Below are 22,264 nucleotides of genomic sequence, written 5' to 3'. Positions count from 1 at the left end.
ATGATCAAAAACACTAACAGTGAAAATTTGTTTACGAACTTGTGGGTCGCGTTAAGAGTGTTACTAACAATACCCGTACCGAGCTCGACAGCTACAGTCTCTTAAGTGCGGCCAGTATCCAGTAATCGGGAGATAGTGGGCTTCGAGCCCCACTGTCGGCAGCCCTGAAGATGGTTTCCCATTTTCACTCCAGGCAAATGCCGGGGCTGTACCTTAAGGCCACGGCCTGTTCCTTCCAATTCCTAGGCCTTTCCTATCCCATCGTAGCCGTAAGACCTATCTGTGTCGGTGCGACGTAAAACAAATAGAAAAAAATACCCGTGACAGTTGTTAGTGCCGAGCGAAGCTTTAGTAAGCTTAAGCTTATAAAAACTTATTTGCGTTCTACAATGGCACATGTAAGGCTGAACACTCTCGCCATTCTAGCAATAGAAAATTACACTCCAAAAAGTTTAGACTTTAGAGAAATTCTAACAACATTTGCTCATGCAAAAGCCACTCGAATGCCTTTCAGTGTTGAAGTTCGTATATAGACGACTAAACGCACTAAAGACAAGAACAAATAATTTAAAATCAAAGACTGTATTTTGTATATAAATAAATCAAATCTTTGTATATGTATATCAAACATGTAGTGGAGGATGGATGATCCATGATGCTGTTATTTATAATAGCTGCCTGTTTTCCCAGTCCGCAACACGGCGGGCCCATAGGTGGTGGATAATGAAGTGGTTCTAAAGAGCTGGAACGAACAAAATTACGAGTTTTACTGGGGGGTGGTGGGGGGAGCGGCGATTTAAGCCTTGCCTTGGGCGCCTACATACCACGCGACGGCCCTGGATGTAGATACAAAATTAGAAGTCGCTTCAAAGGTTTCCGCCACCCACGCGTCATTCACGCTATCTGTGAGCAAAATTATAAAGCAAAGAATATGTAAGGGAAAGTGCTGGCAGACCTGTCTATGAGCAGTGATCTCAATAGGATTAATCAAAATTTTTAGTAATAATAACGAACAATTTGTTTGTCCAATTTGGGATCAGAATGCAAATATACTTATAATGTTTGAACCTATTGTTACACATGAGGGATTGTCCAGCTAATAACCTGTTGAAATGCAGAAATAGTGTAGTGGTTAGTATGCCAGGTTATCTAAACGAACTTTGTGAGTTCAAATCCCACGACGTTCCCATAATTTATGGAGAAAACACTCTTGAGGGATGTCATAAGAAACTCTGACCCTGAGTGGTCATAAGATCCAGGCACTACTTATGAACAAACGAGAGAGTGAGAGGATCCCTTATTCTAAACCAGTGGCGGCTGGTGCAGAAAATCAGTTGTGTGCTGTAAACCCCCCCCCCCCCCCCCAAAAATGCAAATATTGAGAACCATACCGATATGCGGTTGTCAAGAAGCTCTCCACTGAGTTTTCCACACTGAACAAACACGCAAACCACCCCAACCCATATACACATTCCTCATAAAAAAATTATAAAACATAATTAAACACACAATAACACTTGCAATGGCAAAATATTCACGAACTCAAACACTTGATGTGAGCGCGCAAAAACAGAACTTCCCAATGTTACTAAAATCATTCAAATAAAACCAGCAACGTCGTAATGCAAAATTACATGTTACGTATGTTTTTATAGTGACATTTATAAACTAGACATTTTTATTAAAGGAAATCACAATCAGGGGCGGCCGTACCTTATGTGCTGAAGTGCTGCAGCACATTGCCTATTTGAAAAATAAATGGTTCTTTAAAAATATTATCTGCAATCAAATAAAGTGCATTGAAAAATACGAAATACGAAAGAACAGGAAATTATTTATTTCCCCTCACAACCAGGTAGCGAGTCGTGTTCTCCACGCCGGGTAGCGGCGCTGGGCTGTGCGATCACAGCTCAGCGAGAATGAATAAGCTATTTGCCAGAAAGCAGGAACTCTGCATTTTGCGCATGCGTGCCCAACTTTACCAATAGACTGTGGAAACAACAGCCAAGACATTACTTCACAGCGATTCTTCGTTCGACCACAGAGAGGAAGCACTAGTTACACCTGCATTCAAGGTCAGTCTACGTCTAGGAGGTTGCATTACGACCGAAATGTGAACATGACCGGTGGCACCCTCTTGACTCAGCGGCAGTATTCAAAAGGGGATAGCTCAAAACAAACGGGAAAACAAAATACTGTAGAGCTGTTCCCGCCAGGTCTTTTAATACCATAGAGGATAGAATACTCCCAACTTGCCTATTCCATAGCCACCTTTGTAAATCGATTAACTATAAAAATTGTACTTTTTATGTTGTCAAAATAAATTGTTTGACGCGATCTATACATACTGTACTACATACATATATAAATTAAGGCATAAAAATGAAAACAGACGTGAATTAATGAGACCATTCTAGGCATCTTAGAATCTTAAAACTTGGTACCAGACAAGCTGATGACTTCAGGATCCCTAGAAAAATCTAAAATTCTCAAAATTCACTGAGGGGGGCACGCTGGGAGTTTCAAATCTGCATAAGAACACAGTCCGTGATATTTATTCAAAACGATAACCTATAGATTTCATGGGCTTAAATGTTTCCTGAAAGTCCTAATTTTTAACCCCCTCCCCCATATCAAGATGGCAGGACAATCTCCCAGACGAGTTAGAAAATAGAGATTTGGCAAAATTATAGCTTTTTGTTTGTAAGCGACGGAAAATTTACGAGATGTTTAAACATTTTATTTTTTATCCCCGAAAAATATCGAAATATGGAGGCAGTTTTAATGACGGTGCAGACCTTCCTTTCGAGGTATTTGGTGGCTAAATGGTAAGTCGTATCACAAAACGGATGGCACAATCTCCATTCAATTTGGAGTGATCTACAACTTTGGTCCTGTGACTTTTTGTCGTATCTCTATCCCTTATGCGTTAAATTTGGCTGTATTTCTGGATTTACGTAAATTTTGCACTTTGTACACGTATAATTGATGGTTTGATTCACTTATAGGAAAGATGGGATCATCAAATTCTACACGAATATTGGCCCACCCACTAGCCACATGTGAGCCAAATTCTATATCTGAAGCTGTCGCGTAAGTATCTGAAAACTAATTCACTGTGTGAAAACCTTACACAAATTTCACCCTATTCAACGTTTCTAAAACAATTTTACCTTTAAATAGATGAGATAGAGGTAATATCATAGGACCAGCCATTTAGATCGCTAAATGAGACTAGAGGCATCTTTTCGTACAATCCGTTTTTCGATATGATGCACCGTTTAGAAGCATTTATTCTGTAAATGAAGGTGAACATGCATATACTTCCGTATGTCGATCTACATTTATTCATTTAAGTCGATTTGTAGCGATCTAGAAGGGGTGTGTCTGACATTGTAATTTATGCTTTACAAATCGAAAGTGACTGTCCGCAGGAGGGCGTCTGCTGTTGTAATCAGTACTCCCCACACCGAGTTTAACTGGCAGTAGTAATGGGGTCCTCCTCCAACGTCTGTGTACCATTGTAATGAATAATTCCCTTCTCGATTTGACTAGTGGAAGGCAAGGGAGCGTGTATTTTTTCAAAACTCTTTTACCTGATTCTCTTTGTCATTGGGTATAGATGCCCCCTTGTAAGGGTGCCCCCGATTTATAAACAAATTTACCCATCAACATGTGACTGACGTTACGCATAGTGAATTGCGGTAGACAAGTGGACCTGTCATTATCATCACAACTCCGCAGCTCGCACTTTACATTGGAAACAACGTCTGCGGACCTCCCTGTGCTTTTTCTCGGATTAACTCCAAGATACATGCAATTTTAAAAAATCTTATTCTCTTAATGTACAGTAATTTACTTCGATATTCGTATACAATGTAGAATACCGTACCGAAGCACGGGTACATTTGCTAGTCTACATTATATCACAAAAACCTAACATGTTACAGACATAAAATTTTGTATTTGGAATCTCCTTTAAAATAAAAGAACACAAATTTTTGTTTTCAGAAAATCCACTTAAGGGGTGAGGGTTGTAAAGAAGTGAGGAAGGAGTTGAATTCTTTATATGAGGATACATATATCTCAGAAACGGAAGGTGTTACAGACGTTAAAATTGGTAGGCCGTACTTGGAATCTCTTTTAAAAACAAATGAACGCACTTTTTCTGGAAAATCCACTTAAGAATGTGAATTTTTTTTTTTTTTAAGCGGGTGATATTTTAAAATGAGTATCTTCTTTCCCAAACCTGTAGGGTCGCGGGTGTGAACTGTGTCGCACATGTGGATTTGATGCTGTTTTACGACCGTACGCTTTTCCTGACGCCAACCCTATGTGTAGGGAAGATTTTCCTATCGTGGTTGGTAATGTGGTGTGTTGAGTGAATATGAAGAGGAGAGTGTTGGGACAAACACAAACAACCTGTCCCCAAGCCAGAAGAATTCATCACATCCGATTAAAATATCCGACCCAGTCCGGAATCGAAACCGGAACTCTGTGAACTGGAAGCCTCAACGATGAACTCTCTGCCAAGGAGTGGGGCAGTTTTTAAAATTAGTATATCACCAGTATATCTCATAAACTTTAACATGTTACAGGCATGAAAATTGGTATTTGTAATCTCTCTTTTTTTTTTTTTTTGGACTGTTTCTCACATGTAGAGTTCCATGTCGCAAGTTCCAGATTTAGCTCTGCCAGTAGCTTCGTCATCTTAGCCCCAAAAGGCAACGCCACAAACGTGGTTAACAAAGAGGTTTTGGCGTAAATGAAATGCAATTTTTCGGCGAGTTTTTATACTTTAGAGATTTTCAGATAATGTCTTAGTGCAGTACCGAGGAACAATTAATTTGTATCAACTTACGAAATCCTCGCGAGCGAAGCCATGGGTAACAGCTAGTATTATATATAAACATATCTTCACCCATCATTTAAGATCTGCTGAATAAAACAAATCACCAAATGAATGTTGATATTATGGAGGCAGTGTAACAATGTTACTAAAAACATCGTAAGAGGAATAAGATATTACATTCCTCATACCTACTAATTTGGATGATGCAAGAGTACTTAAAATTAGAATTAATGTTTATGACTTGAAAAGGAAGAAAATCTGGTAAAAGAAGTGTGAACCCATTAGATTCCTCTTTCTTTTACGTTTCTCATAACATGCAGTATTTTATTATGCTCCAGATGTTTTATTACGACTGAAGATATTAAAGCAACGATCACCACACCTCCATCTGTTTGATCTTCAAAAGTATTTCCGATAGCGACATACTTTTTTTTTTTTTTGCGCAGTCCTGTCTTTCAAACAACACGCACTGCATTCGCAGACCCCATTCTTATAGCAGGAGCGTGGGTGCTAAGTTTTCACACGCGTACCTTCCGTGTTTTTGCTGAACTCGTCTGTGACGAGCGATGAGCTCCCTCTCAACACGCAGTTATTCTAGCCTAGCGGAACAATGAGAGCGTGGTAATAACAGTCTACTTCAAACACTGTCAGTGGAACATGGAACTCTGGTGCATCCACCTACCAATATGTGACATCAATATGTGGACATAATTTGTTGTGTATATTTTAGTTAATGGAGAACAAAGTGTTCTCAGAACAAGGAACTGGAATTTACAAATAATGGTCTATTTGTTATTACAGACAGTTATAATGTGAGTATACAAAGAACCTAATTTTAAAACCGTCTGCCAAACTACTCTATTTTTTAAATTGAAAATATATTAGGGTGTAATTATTTTTATTGGTGATTACAACGTTGTTGATAAATCTCTACTAGACAGATCACACAAGAACCACTACGTCTATTCTATCTGTATGAACATTGTCAATTATATTTTAGATAGGTGTAGACAGCCTGATAAGTCTTAAGTAATTCCCACGTCCGCTTCATATTGATTTTCCTAAATTTTGAACTGAGAAGGTAAGCGCTTCCACTATTCGTAACAACTTCTTCTCCAGACAAAGTAATAATAATAATAATAATAATAATAATAATAATAATAATAATAATAATAATAATAATAATAATAATAATGTTTTTATGTCCCACTAACAACTTTTACGGTTTCCGAAGACACCGAAGTGCCGGAATTTCGTCCCGCATGAGTTATTTTCCAAGCTGATTAATCTATTGATACGAGGCTGGCGTATTTAAGCACCTTCAAAAAGCGCCAGATTGAGCCAGGATCGAATCTTCCAATCTGGAGTCAGAAGACCAGCGCTTTACTGTCTGAGCTACTCAGCCCGGCAAAGAAATCGTATGTATGTGTGAGAGAGAATAATACTGTTATTGGCTTTACGTCCCATTAACTACTTTTACGGTTTTCGGAGACGCCGAGGTGCCGGAATTTAGTCCCGCAGGAGTTCTTTTACATGCCAGTAAATCTGCCGACAGGAGGCTGACGTATTTGAGTATCTTCAAATACCATCGGACTGAGCCAGGATCGAACCTCCCAAGTTGAGGTGAGAAAGCCAGAGCCTCAACCTTCTGAGTTACTCATCCCGGCAAATAAATCGTGTGTGTGTGTGTGTGAGAGAGAGAGAGAGAGGGCGAGAGGGGGGGGGGGAGAGGAAAAATACCTAGTGATCAAAGACCACGAGCCTCTACAGTAGGAAAAATCTCGTTCCTACGTTTTTCGACTTCCTGACAGGAAATCGAAACCATCTCATTTCGGTAAAACCGAGCTCACCTTTACCGCCTTTAGCCCCTCCATTCTGTCTATGTTCCGCAAACTCAGACAAGTATATTCAGCGTCGATGTAAGAGGAAAGAGCTAAGATGTGTAATTAAACGGCAGTTGCCTACATCAAGGCGCAACCTTATCATTTGCCTTGTGTGAAAATGGGGATAAGGAAAACCATCTTCAGATCTGCCGATGGTGGGCTCGAACCCACCCTCCGGAATGCAAGCTTACAGTTATGCAACGTGCACCACGCAGCCAACTCGCTCGGTACCGGTATTGGTAATGTTATTACGTAACTGAACATTACTGATTTGCCTTCAACTTACTATGACTCTCTTTATTGCCAGCACATGTATCTGTACTTAGTTTCACTAATGCCTTTTGCTGCAGAGATCTAGCTTTTACAGTGCTCTGTTATTATTATTATTATTATTATTATTATTATTATTATTATTATTATTATTATTATTATTATTATTATTATTAAAGCGACCTTATTGTGACGAAGTTAGAGCTCCTGGCTTTTTCTTACATTTAACCACTTCATGTACCATAAATGAGTACTAATTTACAATAAAATTTTTACAATTTTACAATGTAAGAATTTCAACAATTTACATTTTAATGTATACTGACAGTATAACAACTGAAATGACCTAATTTAAACATATTAAATCTTTACAACCTAAAGTATAAACTAGACTAACTAAAGTATAAAGTATAAACTGTAACACGTTACAATAAACAAGCATATTCACTCTCATCCATGCATCCCACTCACACTCAATATTATTATGCTAGGGGCTTTACGTCGCACCGACACAGATAGGTATGACGGCGACGATGGGATAGGAAGGCCTGGGAGTTGGAAGGAAGCGGCCGTGGCCTTAATTAAGGTACAGCCCCAGCATTTGCCTGGTGTGAAAATGGGAAACCACGGAAAACCATCTTCAGGGCTGCCGATAGTGGGATTCGAACCTACTATCTCCCGGATGCAAGCTCACAGCCGCGCGCCTCTACGCGCACGGCCAACTCGCCCGGTACTCACACTCAAGAAAGACTGGAAGTGCTTATAAGATGACGCTGGCAGAGGAATTTAAACTTTGTTTTAGATTTAGCTTCCCTGATGTCATTGGGGAGTTCATTCCATCAGTTCCTGGCGGTGATCGTGAACGATCTGTTGTAGGTTGCAGTTGGATGTACAGGAATTTCTAGCGCACAGCCTGACCGGGTATTGAACAGGTGTAGGGAACTAAGGTAACGAAATCTGGTGAATAGGTAAGGAGGAGTGTTTTCAGAAAGCACTTCAAACACCAAAATAGTTGCATGGAGTCCACGTCTGTCATTCAGTCGTAACCAAGGTAATTGTCTATAGTATGGGGGGATACGTGGGCATATGGACGTATGTCAAATGCATACCTGATACATGCATTTTGGGCACGTTGCAGTCACATGCCTTGCTGATTATTGATATCAATAAAAACTGTATCACAATATTCGAGAATTAGAAACAAAAGTGACTGAGCTTTACTTTCAGGGACCAAGGAAATATATTTTTAAACCGTTTCAGAGGATGCAGGCTTTGTGATATACCTTTTTGCACACATTCGTCACATGTTGCGACCAGTTTAATGTTTCGCTTCTAGCCACACCAAGATTCATAACTGTTTCACAATATGAAATAATGGTATTATTTAGTGATACAAGAGGAATGTCGTATTGATTTAAGATTTGTTTTTTTGAAGTCATCATCATCATCATCTGTTTAACCTCCAGGTTCGGTTTTTCCCTCGGACTTAGCGAGGGATCCCACCTCTACCGCCTCAAGGGCAGTGTCCTGGAGCTTCAGACTCTTGGTCGGGGGATACAACTGGGGAGTATGACCAGTACCTCGCCCAGGCGGCCTCACCTGGTATGCTGAACAGGGGCCTTGTGGAGGGATGGGAAGATTGGAAGGGATAGGCAAGGAAGAGGGAAGGAAGCGGCCGTGGCCTTAAGTTAGGTACCGTCCCGGCATTCGCCTGGAGGAGAAGTGGGAAACCACGGAAAACCACTTCCAGGATGGCTGAGGTGGGAAGCGAACCCACCTCTACTCAGTTGACCTCCCGAGGCTGAGTGGACCCCGTTCCAGCCCTCGTACCACTTTTCAAATTTCGTGGCAGAGCCGGGAATCGAACCCGGGCCTCCGGGGGTGGCAGCTAATCACGCTAACCACTACACCACAGAGGCGGACTGTTTTTTTGAAGTGCTGATGATTATTGGTTGCGTTTTAAGAGGATTAATTTTGAGATTGTTACTCAGTGCAAACTTACTTATAAGACTTAAATCTGCGTTAACTTGTCGTAATTACAGCACTCTAAATGTTATCAGTTCTTGAGTGGTAGTAGATCTGCAGATCATCAGCATAAAGATGATACCGTTACGTGCAGTGTATAATCGATTTGGCAACATTGTGTATGTAAACTGCAAATAGCAGTAGTTCAAGTACAGACCCTTGGGAGACGCCTAGGGGTTTGTTAAGCCACTAATATCTGTTATTATTTGCTGTGACACACTAACGGCGATTTTTGAGGTACGAAGTGAAAAAGTTTTTGCCATCTTGCTGAAATGTAATGAATCCAATTTCGAAAGTAGCAGTTGAAGAACAACGGCACCGAAAGCACTAGAAAAATCAAGTAGAACCAGTACAGTCACTTGTCGAATATCCATTGCGTGTCGCATATACTTTCAGTAAGGCAGTCGTTGTGCTGTGCGCTCTTTCTTGAAACCAGATTGGTAAGGATCAAGCAGTGAGTAGTTAGTCAAGTAAGCAAGGACTTGTTCGTGTACTAAGCATTCTGGTACTTTGTAAAGGGGTGGGAGAATGAAATAGGATGATAATCTGATAGTAAACTAGGTGAATTCTTCTTAGGAATGGGAATGACGATAGCGAACTTCCACATAGTTGGAAATACTCCCTGCATGAGGCAATGATTATATATATATGCGTCAGAATAGCTAATATTGCACCAATAATATTTTTAAAATGAAAGATAAAGGTATGTCGTTATTACCCGGAGCATCTGACTTGAGGGAGTAAATTACGCGCTTCATATCGTTCGCACTAACTTTTTTGAATGTAAATTGTTACTTGATTTACTCGAGAATGAGTATTTATGGCGTTAATATCAATAGCAGTTAGGTCATCATCTGGATTATTATTATTATTATTATTATTATTATTATTATTATTATTATTATCATCATCATCATCATCATCATCATCATCATCATCATCATCATCATCATCATCATCATCATCATCATCATCATCATCATCATCATCATCATCATCATCATCATCATCATCATCATCATTATTATTATTATTATTATTATTATTAATATTATTAGTATACGCTGCTTTCGTAAAATGAGAATTTAGATCATCAAGTGGTATACTGGGTGCCCGCTTGGTCAGGCTGCGACCTATACCCATCTGATGCAAATGTTTCCATATTAGTGCTGAACTTCCCCTGTTTGTTATCTCTTGAGTATATTTATACGTGCTATTACTAATTAATTGCTTAACTTTATTTCGAAGAATACGGTAATTTTGGAAATCACTAGCGATTCCAGTTCGCTTAAAATCGCCTAAACCATTAATCGCGATTTGCCATGACCGACTTGATTTCATTTGTTAGCCTATGAGATGAAGGATGAGAAACTCGAATTTGTTTCTCCTGAGCGTATTTGTCATACAGCCCTAGTATTAATGAGTTCAGGCTGTCAACCTTATAATCAATGTCATTTGTCAGTGGAATGTCATTCACGGCAGTTGATATGCTTCATTTCGTATTACCTCAATGTCAAAATGCTTGAAGTCTCTTTGCATTATGTACCTGGGTTTGTATTTTAGTGCCTTGAGAGAGTAACATTACTACATGAGATCGTGGGTTGAAATACCTGGTACAGCAAGCTGTCCATGTTTTACCACTTTCTGCGGATTGTTTGTTATAATAAGGTCGATCAGTGTGTGAGAGGTATGGTTTATTGTGTGAACGTGGTTAGTCGCGTCCAGTGTCAGTGTATTGTAATCCATGCCGTGGAATAAGTTTTGTAAGGATGATTCGTTACTTGTAACTAGGATATTAGTATTGAAGTCACCAAGAATGATTATGTTTTCATACAGCGGGGTTAACTTCGGTAGTGCCACTTCTAGGTCAGATATGTATCCCACTCCGATCAGTAGTTTTTGATTATTAACCAAGAGTTTAACAAACATGAATTGAGGTCGAAAGGGAATCTTAGGATCATAACTCTTTTACTTTTTAAGTCGTTACGGCATATATAGCGCAATAGTGCTGGGCGAAACAGTTGCTTTTAGACAACGGTTGTCACCGAAACCGTTGCGCGCAGACAACCGTTGTATAAAACTCCAACCGATATGTATACAGATCAGGTAGTGCATTAACCGCCGTGGCAACGACTCACGTCTTTCCTTGTACTGGCCGGCCAGTGATGCATATCATTCTATTCAATATAAATACAAACTGATATGAAGGAATTGAATTTATTTACGTATTTTACAGCCATACGGCATAACCATTGGATATACATAATATAAAGATTACAAAGCGACCAAGAACGCAATTTTCCAACCACCCTGAGCTGAGAAAAAGTTGTCTTACAAAAGTGATAACAGCTTTCTTTTTCTTGGGACCATGAAATTCTGAAATTTATAAACAAGGTAAAAAAAAAATTCCATTGTATGTCGTGTTAAAATTTGAATTCGATCAGATAACGTGTTTTTGAGAAATACTTTCTTAAACTTGACGAATAGTTGAAACACGTTTAAAAATTGACACTTCCTGCGCTCCACTTGCCATAAAAAAGTATAAATTTAAAATTCCAAACCTACATGACTAACGTGAAATAAAACGAGGAAAATAATGGGTGTTATTGGATTTTATAGGCCTATTGGTTGTTTCATAAACAACCTCCAAGCTCGAATGAACATACCAATACAGTAGTTTGATCGACGGTAGTTGTAGGCCTATAAATTCTTTTCTAAAACTCTTCTAACCTACTATACCTTGTTACCTATTCAGATAATCGGGAAATGTGCGTTAGAGGAATTTAAAATTACAGTGTGCTTGAATCATAATATTTAATTTTATAGTACCTAAATTTTTATACATTATTACATCACTGAAGTCCCAAACCAGGTTGTAAATAATAATAATAATAATAATAATAATAATAATAATAATAATAATAATAATAATAATAATAATAACTTGCAGGTTACATAGCGCACCGATAACTTTACTGATAGTGTCCGGCTAAATAGTTAGCGTGCGGGCCTTTGGTCACAGGAGTCCCGGGTTCGATTCCCGGCTGGGTCGGGAATTGTAACCATAATTGGTTAATTTCGCTGACGCAGGGGTTGTGTGTATGTGTCGTCTTCATCATCATATTTTCATCCTCATCACGACGGGCAGGTCGCCTACGGGAGTCAAATCAAAAGACCTGGATCTGGCGAGCCGAACTTGTTCTCGGACACTCCGGGCACTAAAAAGCCATACGCCTTTTTTTTTTTTTACTGATAGTTCATCCAGAGAACACGAGAATTGTCAGTCTGTTTATATTTCAACGATGTAAAATGAAGATGAGTTAATTTCATTCCTACTCCCCGTTGAAAAGTCTTAAAAATCTCCTTCCGTATACAACAGAAATTACAAATATTTATATCTGAATATCAACATAATTTACAAATTCATAACGAAATAATCTTAAATTACTGTACTTTTTGCGACCTACAAGTGGAATAATGCTCGTACTTCTCTTCCTTCTTTAAACTGTGGCATTATTAAGCCTGGGTTCATAGTTGTTCGTAAAATATTGATTCTCAACTTCACGATCGCTTTTGTGAGTGTGTCTGTCATTACAGAGCCGGATTTGAAGTCGTATATTTTCGTATTAGTTTTAGACGATAAATGTTACGGCATCTAAAGATCCATTAGTTCTGTATTTCATGACTGAGTGGAAGGTAATTAGAATAACTAACAAGATTAACTCAAAAAAATATTGGACTATTAGTGAGCTTCCAGTCGCCAAGAGTGGAAGATACTTCAGGCCGGTTGACAGCAGCCTGCTGTAGAGAGTGGAGTAGATTTGGGAGCGGAGCGAATTATCTTTCTTTCTTTCTCAATCTGCTTACCCTCCAGGGTTGGTTTTTTCCTCGGACTCAGCGAGGGATCAAACCTCTACCGCCTCAAGGACAGTATCCTGAAGCGTGAGACATTGGGTAGGGGGATACAACTGGGGAGGATGACCAGTACCTCGCTCAGGCGGCCTCACCTGCTATGCTGAACAGGGGCCTGGAGGAGAAGTGGGAAACCACGTCAAACCACTTCGAGGATGGCTGAGGAGGGAATCGAACCCCCCTCTACTCCCAGTGAGGCGGATTCTAAATGTTATCATTACAAAAAATATATTATTTATAATTACCGACAAGTAAACGCGCTTTGAGGCGGTAGAGGTGGGATCCCTCGCTGAGTCCGAGGAAAAACCTACCCTAGAGGGTAAACAGAAGAAGAAGAAGAAGAAGACAAGTAAACGACAAAATGCATAAAGTTTTCCTGACAATGTATGGCTGTCGTGATTTGCAAAATCCCTCATACCTGATGGTGAAATCGGTTAAGGTACCCGGAACTGCTTTGCACCTGGACGCTTTGACCTGTAATATATGTGTATTATATAATATGAAAGAATATGACCAGTGTTGAAAAATAAAAGAGATGAACGGTACTCGATCCAGCGATTACGAAGCTTGAACGCTAACCATTCCACCGTCGCCATCTCGTGCTCGTGAAAGCAACGGGAATTTTCTCGAGAACGCGTGAGTAGGCGTTGGATTTTTGTGGTTGGGTCTTTTTTTACTATAGAGAAAGAAGGGTCACTGAAAAAGTTTTTGGTTTTATCTAAGTAGTCAGTTTTTTCCAAACTACAAACATACTTAAAAAAACGCTTCCTTTCTCCTCACAGATCAAGAAAAAACTAAATTAATAAACATGAACCCAGGACTACCCACTGCCAAAGCCCTCCCTAAAATTCACAAAACTAACATTCCCATCCGTCCAATAATCAATTACAGACCCAGTCCCCTATACAACACTTCTAAATTCATCCAAACATTTTTACTAAAAAATTATCGATTTTTATCCAACAAATCTATCAAAAACACTTCTGATCTAATCAGCAAATTAAATAATTTTGAAATCCAACCAAATCTTTCTCTCCATTCTTTTGACATTGTGAACATGTACCCTAGTATTCCAATTTCAAAATTATTCCCCATTATAAACAACAACCTAAACAAATTCAGTAACCTAAGTAAACTTGAAATTCAAGACTTCATGTCTATTTTAAAATTAGTTCTCAACAATAATTATTTTACCTTTGACAACACCATTTATCAACAAGATGGCTTGGCTATGGGCTCACCAGCTTCTGGCATTCTTGCTGAAATTTACCTCGACTTCTTAGAAAACACAAGAATTAATAATAATAATATTTTCTCCAACATCCTCTTTTGGGCGAGATATGTCGATGACACATTAGTAATATTAAATGAGGAATCAACCAACGCAGCCTCTACACTTCTTCATCTCAACAACTTAGACTCTAACATTAAATTCACCCTCGAATCAGAACACAACTAAACTCTTAATTTTCTAGACCTAACCATTACTAGACATCCTTCTTCTTTATCTTACAAAATTTTCAGAAAACCAACCCAAACAGCAACCACAATAAGACAAGATTCTTCGCACCCCCAAGCTCATAAACGTGCTACTTATAACAGCTTAATTTTTCGTGCCTTCAACACCCCTATGTCCAAAAAAGATTTAAATAATGAATTAAACACCATCCGCAACATTGCTAAATTCAATGGCTTTAACAACTCCTTCATAAACCGCATCATCAACAAATTCAAACACCGTCCAAAAACCACTTTATCTAAAGACACAATAAAACCAACTGCTTTTTCCACCTTCACTTTCACTCAGGATGCTTATAAAATAACTAATATTTTTAAAAAACATAACATGAAAATTTCTTTTAGAACTAACAATAGAAATCTTGATATCTTACACAACTCTAAATCTCTAAATAAGTCTAATGCTTTTTCTAAATCTGGTGTATACAGATTCAAATGCAACAACTGCAATTCCTCCTACGTCGGACAAACTGGCCGCAACTTCAATATCAGGTACTCTGAACATGTCAACGCCATTAAATACAACAGATTCTCTGCCATAGGACAGCACATACAAGACTCCAAGCATAGTTTCACCAGTATTGACAATGACATGAATATACTTAAAATCATTAACAAAGGCCCCCTCTTAAACATTACTGAAAATTGCTTTATCCACCTTGACCAGTACTTCAACCCTAATTTCAATTTAAACGACATTTCTGAAAAACCCAATATCCTTTTTGACTTCCTAATTCTTCTTCTCAAAAATTCCAAATTCCAAAACCCCAATTCTATTTTCCATGCCTTACAAAGTTCCCACCCAAATTTTCTACCTCCAATAACCCACCCTCCTAACCCACCCTAAACTACCCCTCCTTCATTTCCCTATCTTATCCTTCCTCAATACCATCTAACTTCAATTTCTTTTTATTCTTTCTCTTATTTCACTATCACTCTTCCTCTGTTAATTTATTCTACCTTCTCTAAAAAAAAACCATCGACCTTCATTTCGGTTTTCCTCTTTCAAATTTTAACTCTTGTCTTGCGCCAACTTCGACTACTTCAATCATGACCTAAAATTTTTTCAATTTAAAAAATAGCGCACTGTGCATATAAGTTTTCATTTGTTTTCTGATATTGCGCTTTTTACGATATTTTTTTCTCTTTACAATTGTTTTTTCAAGTCAACTGTTTTCCAAGAACTTAGCAGGAGCACAAATACTCATTCAATTATACTGATTTGCGTTGTATATTTCTATATACACGTACTTAACTTCCTGCAACCGAGACAAATACTGGACCTTCAGGATATTCTCCATTCTACTTTGGCGTTCGAGACCGCAGCGCATGACCTTGAATGTGCCGCGCTGATCACCGGGAGCTGGCGGTTTGCTTCTACAAATCTATTCGTCTGCGACTTCAAATTATTTATGATCTTCATATATTATTTGATAGTGTTGTGACTTTGTGCCTGACAGAGTGTGGAAACTGACCCTTTTGACTGTTCTCCAATATTCATAAACATTGTGAATCTTCGCCTATCATTGCGTGTGCCATACTACCATTCTTAATATTACGTACTGTTTCATCTTATACCGATCCAGAGTTTAATTAATCTTATTCTTTTTCTTTTTCATATGCATTGTTTTACATGTTTTTACGGCTGACGATGACCTGGAGTAAGGTCGAAACCGGTCCCATTTATTTTTACTATTAAATAAAATGTAATCACTACATTTCTTTCCTATGTATTGAATAGGTTGAACCTCTTTCAATTATTTAATTTTTAACGTTAATACTTTCAATACGGAACAATGAAATTTTTATCTTTAAATCTTCCTCTATAGACTTCACGTGTCGCACGGACAGGATTTCGTGAATATGTGTTCTAGTGTAAACATAGCGATTTGACTCTAAAAATACACTGACTGACAGAGCAAATGCAACACCAAGAAGGAGTGGTCAGAACTTTATGCCAATTGCAGGGTAGACTGACGTCACTGAGGTATGCTCATGATGTGAAATGCGCCGCTGTGCTGCGCACGTAGCGAACGATAAATGGGACACGGCGTTGGCGATTGGACCACTTCGTACCGTGATTTCTCAGCCGACAGTCATTGTAGAACGTGTTGTCGTGTGCCACAGGACACGTGTATAGCTAAGAATGCCAGGCCGCCGTCAACGGAGGCATTTCCAGCAGACAGACAACTTTACGAGGGGTATGGTGATCGGGCTGAGAAGGGCAGGTTGGTCGCTTCGTCAAATCGCAGCCAGTACCCATAGGGATGTGTCCACGGTGCAGCGCCTGTGGCGAAGATGGTTGGCGCAGGGACATGTGGCACGTGCGAGGGGTCCAGGCGCAGCCCGAGTGACGTCAGCACGCGAGGATCGGCGCATCCGCCGCCAAGCGGTGGCAGCCCCGCACGCCACGTCAACCGCCATTCTTCAGCATGTGCAAGACACCCTGGCTGTTCCAATATCGACCAGAACAATTTCCCGTCGATTGGTTGAAGGAGGCCTGCACTCCCGGCGACCGCTCAGAAGACTACCATTGACTCCACAGCATAGACGTGCACGCCTGGCATGGTGCCGGGCTAGAGCGACTTGGATGAGGGAATGGCGGAACGTCGTGTTCTCCGATGAGTCACGCTTCTGTTCTGTCAGTGATAGTCACCGCAGACGAGTGTGGCGTCGGCGTGGAGAAAGGTCAAATCCGGCAGTAACTGTGGAGCGCCCTACCGCTAGACAACGCGGCATCATGGTTTGGGGCGCTATTGCGTATGATTCCACGTCACCTCTAGTGCGTATTCAAGCCACGTTAAATGCCCACCGCTACGTGCAGCATGTGCTGCGGCCGGTGGCACTCCCGTACCTTCAGGGGCTGCCCAGTGCTCTGTTTCAGCAGGATAATGCCCGCCCACACACTGCTCGCATCTCCCAACAGGCTCTACGAGGTGTACAGATGCTTCCGTGGCCAGCGTACTCTCCGGATCTCTCACCAATCGAACACGTGTGGGATCTCATTGGACGCCGTTTGCAAACTCTGCCCCAGCCTCGTACGGACGACCAACTGTGGCAAATGGTTGACAGAGAATGGAGAACCATCTCTCAGGACACCATCCGCACTCTTATTGACTCTGTACCTCGACGTGTTTCTGCGTGCATCGCCGCTCGCGGTGGTCCTACATCCTACTGAGTCGATGCCGTGCGCATTGTGTAACCTGCATATCGGTTTGAAATAAACATCAATTATTCTTCCGTGCCGACTCTGTTTTTTCCCCAACTTTCATCCCTTTCGAACCACTCCTCCTTGGTGTTGCATTTGCTCTGTCTGTCAGTGTATGTTCGCTGATATACTTCTCAGTGCGAGTGAATTCATGTGAGTGCGTATCCATCTATCCCTTAGGATATGAATACATTTGTGTAAGTATATCAACCTAAAACACAAACTGTGTAAGTTACTTTGTGCTCAGCTTTTCTTCATCCTGTTCCGTTCCCGTTAAAGTTGTAGGTTCGTGGTTTGGAGCATTGCTTGTGCAAGTTAAGTGTGACACTCTTGGTAAATATAGGTGATTTATTCTTTATGAAATAATTACCAGTTACACGTTTTATTAATTTGTATTCCACAACGCGTTTCAAAGCTTATACTCTATCATCACGTAGTGAAATTGTGGCATTTAATTGTTGCTCTATTTAATACACAGTTGTTTTCTAAGAATATTATACTATTTTATTGTAGACTAGCAGGTGCCTACGGCTTCGCCCGCGTTTATTAATTCAACTGCGTTAGATGTTTCTAAATAGTTGAATTAAATGCGGAAGAAAAACTATATTTATTAACATACATCGTTTTAACTTTTAATATTGGTCGTTTTCTATTATTTTAATATTTGACCCCCTTTCCACCCCCGCCCGTAGGGTGTCTTACCCTACAGTTTTCTTTCCCAAACAGTAAGTCATATGAGTTTCGCGTTTGGTTGAGAGCTATAGTAGAACATGCACGCGTACATCCATTATCTCGGTCATTTTGGCCATTCCTTTCACCCCTTCTAACTCCAATCTCGATTGGGAATGAACTTTGGCTCAGACGGCATCCAGAGTTTCACGCTTCATCTCAGCTACCCCAAAGACTATGAACTCGCCACTAATATCGATCATTTTTCGGATGTTTACATTTCACCCCTTTCTTTAGAGGTGCTAGGGTTTTCTTGCCCCTATAGTAATTTTTCCAGACAGTAAGTTATATGTGTATCTAGTTTGGTTGAGAGCTACAGTATACTGAAACATACACACAAATTCACACGTTATCTCTATCATTTTCGACATTTTCTTTCATCACTCCTTTTCGCCCCCTATGCCATGGGGAGTGAACTTGGACTTTTTATTTTTATATACCGTTTTTAGAAGAAGAAAGAGAAGATAAGTTTTAAGAAACACACATAAACTTCACATACTGTTGGTTAGGCAACCCGCTCATCAGACTTGTCTTGCGGTTTACTTACCTTCCCCTATTTTTTATTTTTTTTCACCCTTCTCACCCCCCTATGCCGAACTTCCCGGCAGATGTCATTCAAACCACTTCCTAAACCCACCCAGGAGTTATAAGAATAAATTGTGAAATTGCTGCCGAAGCTTAGTTTTTAATTATACATTGTCACTTTTATCATTGAGCATGTGTTAAGGATCTATTAATTGATGCTTGTAAATTTCTAGAGTTTCTAAAATGTTTAGTTTTATCCCTTTCGGATGTATCTGTGAAACAGTGAGTGAATTTTGTATATATGATGCTTAAAATAAAATTATTTTTTTGCCAGTTGTTTTTTTACGTCGAACCGACACAGATAGATCTTACGGCGACGATGGGACAGGGAAGGGCTAGGAGTGGAAAGGAAGCGGCCGTGGCCTTAATTGGTACAGCCCCAGCATTTGCCTGGTGTGAAAATGGTAAACCACGGAAAACCATTTTCAGGGCTGCCGACAGTAGGGTTCGAACCTACTATCTCCCGAAAACTGGATACTGGCCGCACTTAAGCGACTGCAGCTATCGAGCTCGGTAATAAAATTATTATTATTATTATTATTATTATTATTATTATTATTATTATTATTATGTCCCACTCCCACTCGTTGGCTGAATGGTCAGTGTACTGGCCTTCGGTTCAGAGGGTCCTGGGTTCGATTCCCGGCCGGGTCGGAGATTTTAACCTCCATTGGTTAATTCCAATGGCCCGGGGGCTGGGTGTTTGTGCTGTCCCCAACATCACTGCAACTCACACACCACACATAACACTATCCTCCACCACAATAACACGCAGTTACCTACAAATGGCAGATGCCGCCCACCCTCATCGGAGGGTCTGCCTTACAAGGGCTGCACTCGGCTAGAAATTAATTAAAATTATTATTATTATTATTATTATTATTATTATTATTATTATTATTATTATTATTATTATATAATCACTTTCAATATTCGTAATACTCAGGGGAGTAGCGAAGGGGGAGTTACTGACGGTCAGAACCCCTCCTCCCATGGAATTTTTTTTTGCAAAAGAAAATAAATGGAAACTGACAATAAACAAACTTTTTTTTTTTGCTATTGGCTTTACGTCGCACCGACACAGATAGGTCTTATGGCGACGATGGGACAGGAAAAGGCTAGGACTGGGAAGGAAGCGGCCGTGGCCTTAATTGAGGTACAGCCCCAGCATATGCCTGGTGTGAAAATGGGAAACCACGGAAAACCATCTTCAGGGCTGCCGACAGTGGGGTTCGAACCTACTATCTCCCGAATACTGGATACTGGCCGCACTTAAGCGACTGCAGCTATCGAGCTCGGTCAATAAACAAGCGAAAGTCGACTCAATATGTTGGCTCCTTTGAAAATTCTTGAATCTGTTTTCTAAGAAGCCTGAAAAGTTGGATTTTAGATTGTAATTTGAATATAACATTTGCTGTAAAACTGTCGATCTTGATCATATTGTTCTCGTTCAGCATTTTAATGTAAGATTTTGTAGTGTACTTCGATCTGAATATCAACATACACTTGTACCAGTGTTATTATAAATACATTCTTGCATGCGCACACCACACACTCACAAGCACCTTCAATATGTCCTGTCATCATTTTGTAACTATTACACCCCCCTCCCCCCACCCAAATCTGTTGATCCTGGCTACGCTACTGTCACCAACTCATGCAACGTTATTACAACTCTTTAACTTCCCTGTGCGAACAATGAAGGCGTGTGGTGTTCCGAGTGCGATGCTCCTGCAGATATGCGGTAACTGTATTTATTGAGGCCTCGCCCTTATTAAGACGCCATCTCCAATCTGTGTGCACATAATTGTCATAGTAATCTCACCTCATAACATCTTCACTGCCATTTAATAAGATAATCTCCATTTTTATTACGTGAAATTGGCTGACGTGCTATTTATTATTATTATTATTATTATTATTATTATTATTATTATTATTATTATTATTATTATTATTATTATTATTATTATTATATCGTTCTTTTCTTTCTTTCTTTCTTTCTTTCTTTCTTTCTTTCTCTCTTAATCTGTTTACCCACCAGGGTTGGTTTTTCTCTCGGACTCAGTGAGGGATCCCACCTCTACCGCCACAAGGACAGTGTTCTGGAGTGTGAAACTTTGGGTCAGGGGATACAAGTTCCTTCTCGGGATCATTGCAAGTACCTAGGTGTTAATAAAAGGAAAGATCTTCATTGGGGTTATCATATAAATGATTGTAAACAAAGGGTACAGATCTCTGCACACGGTTATGAGGGTATTTAGGGGTTGTAGTAAGGATGTAAAGGAGAGGGTATATAAGTCTCTGGTAAGACCCCAACTAGAGTATGGTTCCAGTGTATGGGACCCTCGCCAGGACTACTTGATTCAAGAAGTGGAAAAAATTACCAGGCCTCGCCACTGTGAGCGCCACGAGCGAAGTGTATTCCATTTTAACAAGGTTAACGCGGGAAGTGTCCTGTGTTAGTGGAGATTATTAGGGGAGTGAGTGTGTCCAAAACTTCCGAAATTTTCTAAATTGCTTTTTTGGGGTCAAATTACTCTGTGGACTTTGCACTTTCAAATGGTACCTATAATTTTGCCATATATCATTCCTAAGGGCACTAAATTCTGGAAAAAATGACAGACGGCAATGGAGTGGCAGTGGCTTGGAAGCAAAAAACCATTTCTCCATCTAGTCATCCTTGAACGTATTTTTATTTCTTGAAGTTGGCTGCGGTGGTGAGCTCTTTAGATCGTCATTTGTTTGTTTTCAATTGCTTAGTTCCATCTTCGAAGTGGTGTCCATGGAACTGTTGAATTCTCGCGCCAATTTGTGTCCGGCTTGATTGTGTTATAATTTCGTTGAATTACAGACTAGTGTCCGTCTTGTATTGCGCTGTAGCGGCGATTGGGAATTAGAAGTCGGGGGGGGGGGGGGCAAAAAGTTGTACAGACAACAACTACCCGGGTTTGAGGGATATAGCGAGATGGGGGGGGGGGGGTGATGCAGTGTATATACATTAAAACTGAAGGGGAAATAAAAGCTGCAAATTTGTAAGTTTTTGAATGTTCTGTGAGCGAATTTTAACAGACGACAGAGAGGTAAAGGTTGACAGTGCGGTAATAATAGTTTTTTGACATTTTGATTCAATACTATACAATGCAACATTCACCAAAAGAACAATATTACACATGTATTACAATTAAATAGAAAGGGGCGTGATTATACAATTCTAAATCAGTAAGTATTTGAGTACACATTAAGAAATTAACAGACTGCAATGCAAATGTCCATGACCTT

The 22,264-nt window shown here is 39.9% G+C and overlaps 1 protein-coding gene across 1 annotated transcript in view; it reads left to right on the top strand.

Moving 5' to 3' along the window:
* The first annotated feature begins 5,474 nt into the window (after positions 1 to 5,474).
* Positions 5,475 to 22,264, top strand: part of LOC136857129 (uncharacterized) — a 139,121-nt gene continuing 122,331 nt past the window's right edge. Inside the window, exon 1 of the mRNA XM_067135539.2 lies at positions 5,475 to 5,664. Within this exon, the coding sequence (XP_066991640.1) occupies positions 5,633 to 5,664 (32 nt within the window). The 5' untranslated portion in view covers positions 5,475 to 5,632. The remainder of the gene's footprint in view (positions 5,665 to 22,264) is intronic.

Source organism: Anabrus simplex, chromosome 1 (assembly GCF_040414725.1).
Source record: "Anabrus simplex isolate iqAnaSimp1 chromosome 1, ASM4041472v1, whole genome shotgun sequence".
Taxonomy (NCBI): Eukaryota; Metazoa; Arthropoda; class Insecta; order Orthoptera; family Tettigoniidae; genus Anabrus; species Anabrus simplex.
This window is presented reverse-complemented; position numbering and strand designations above follow the sequence as displayed.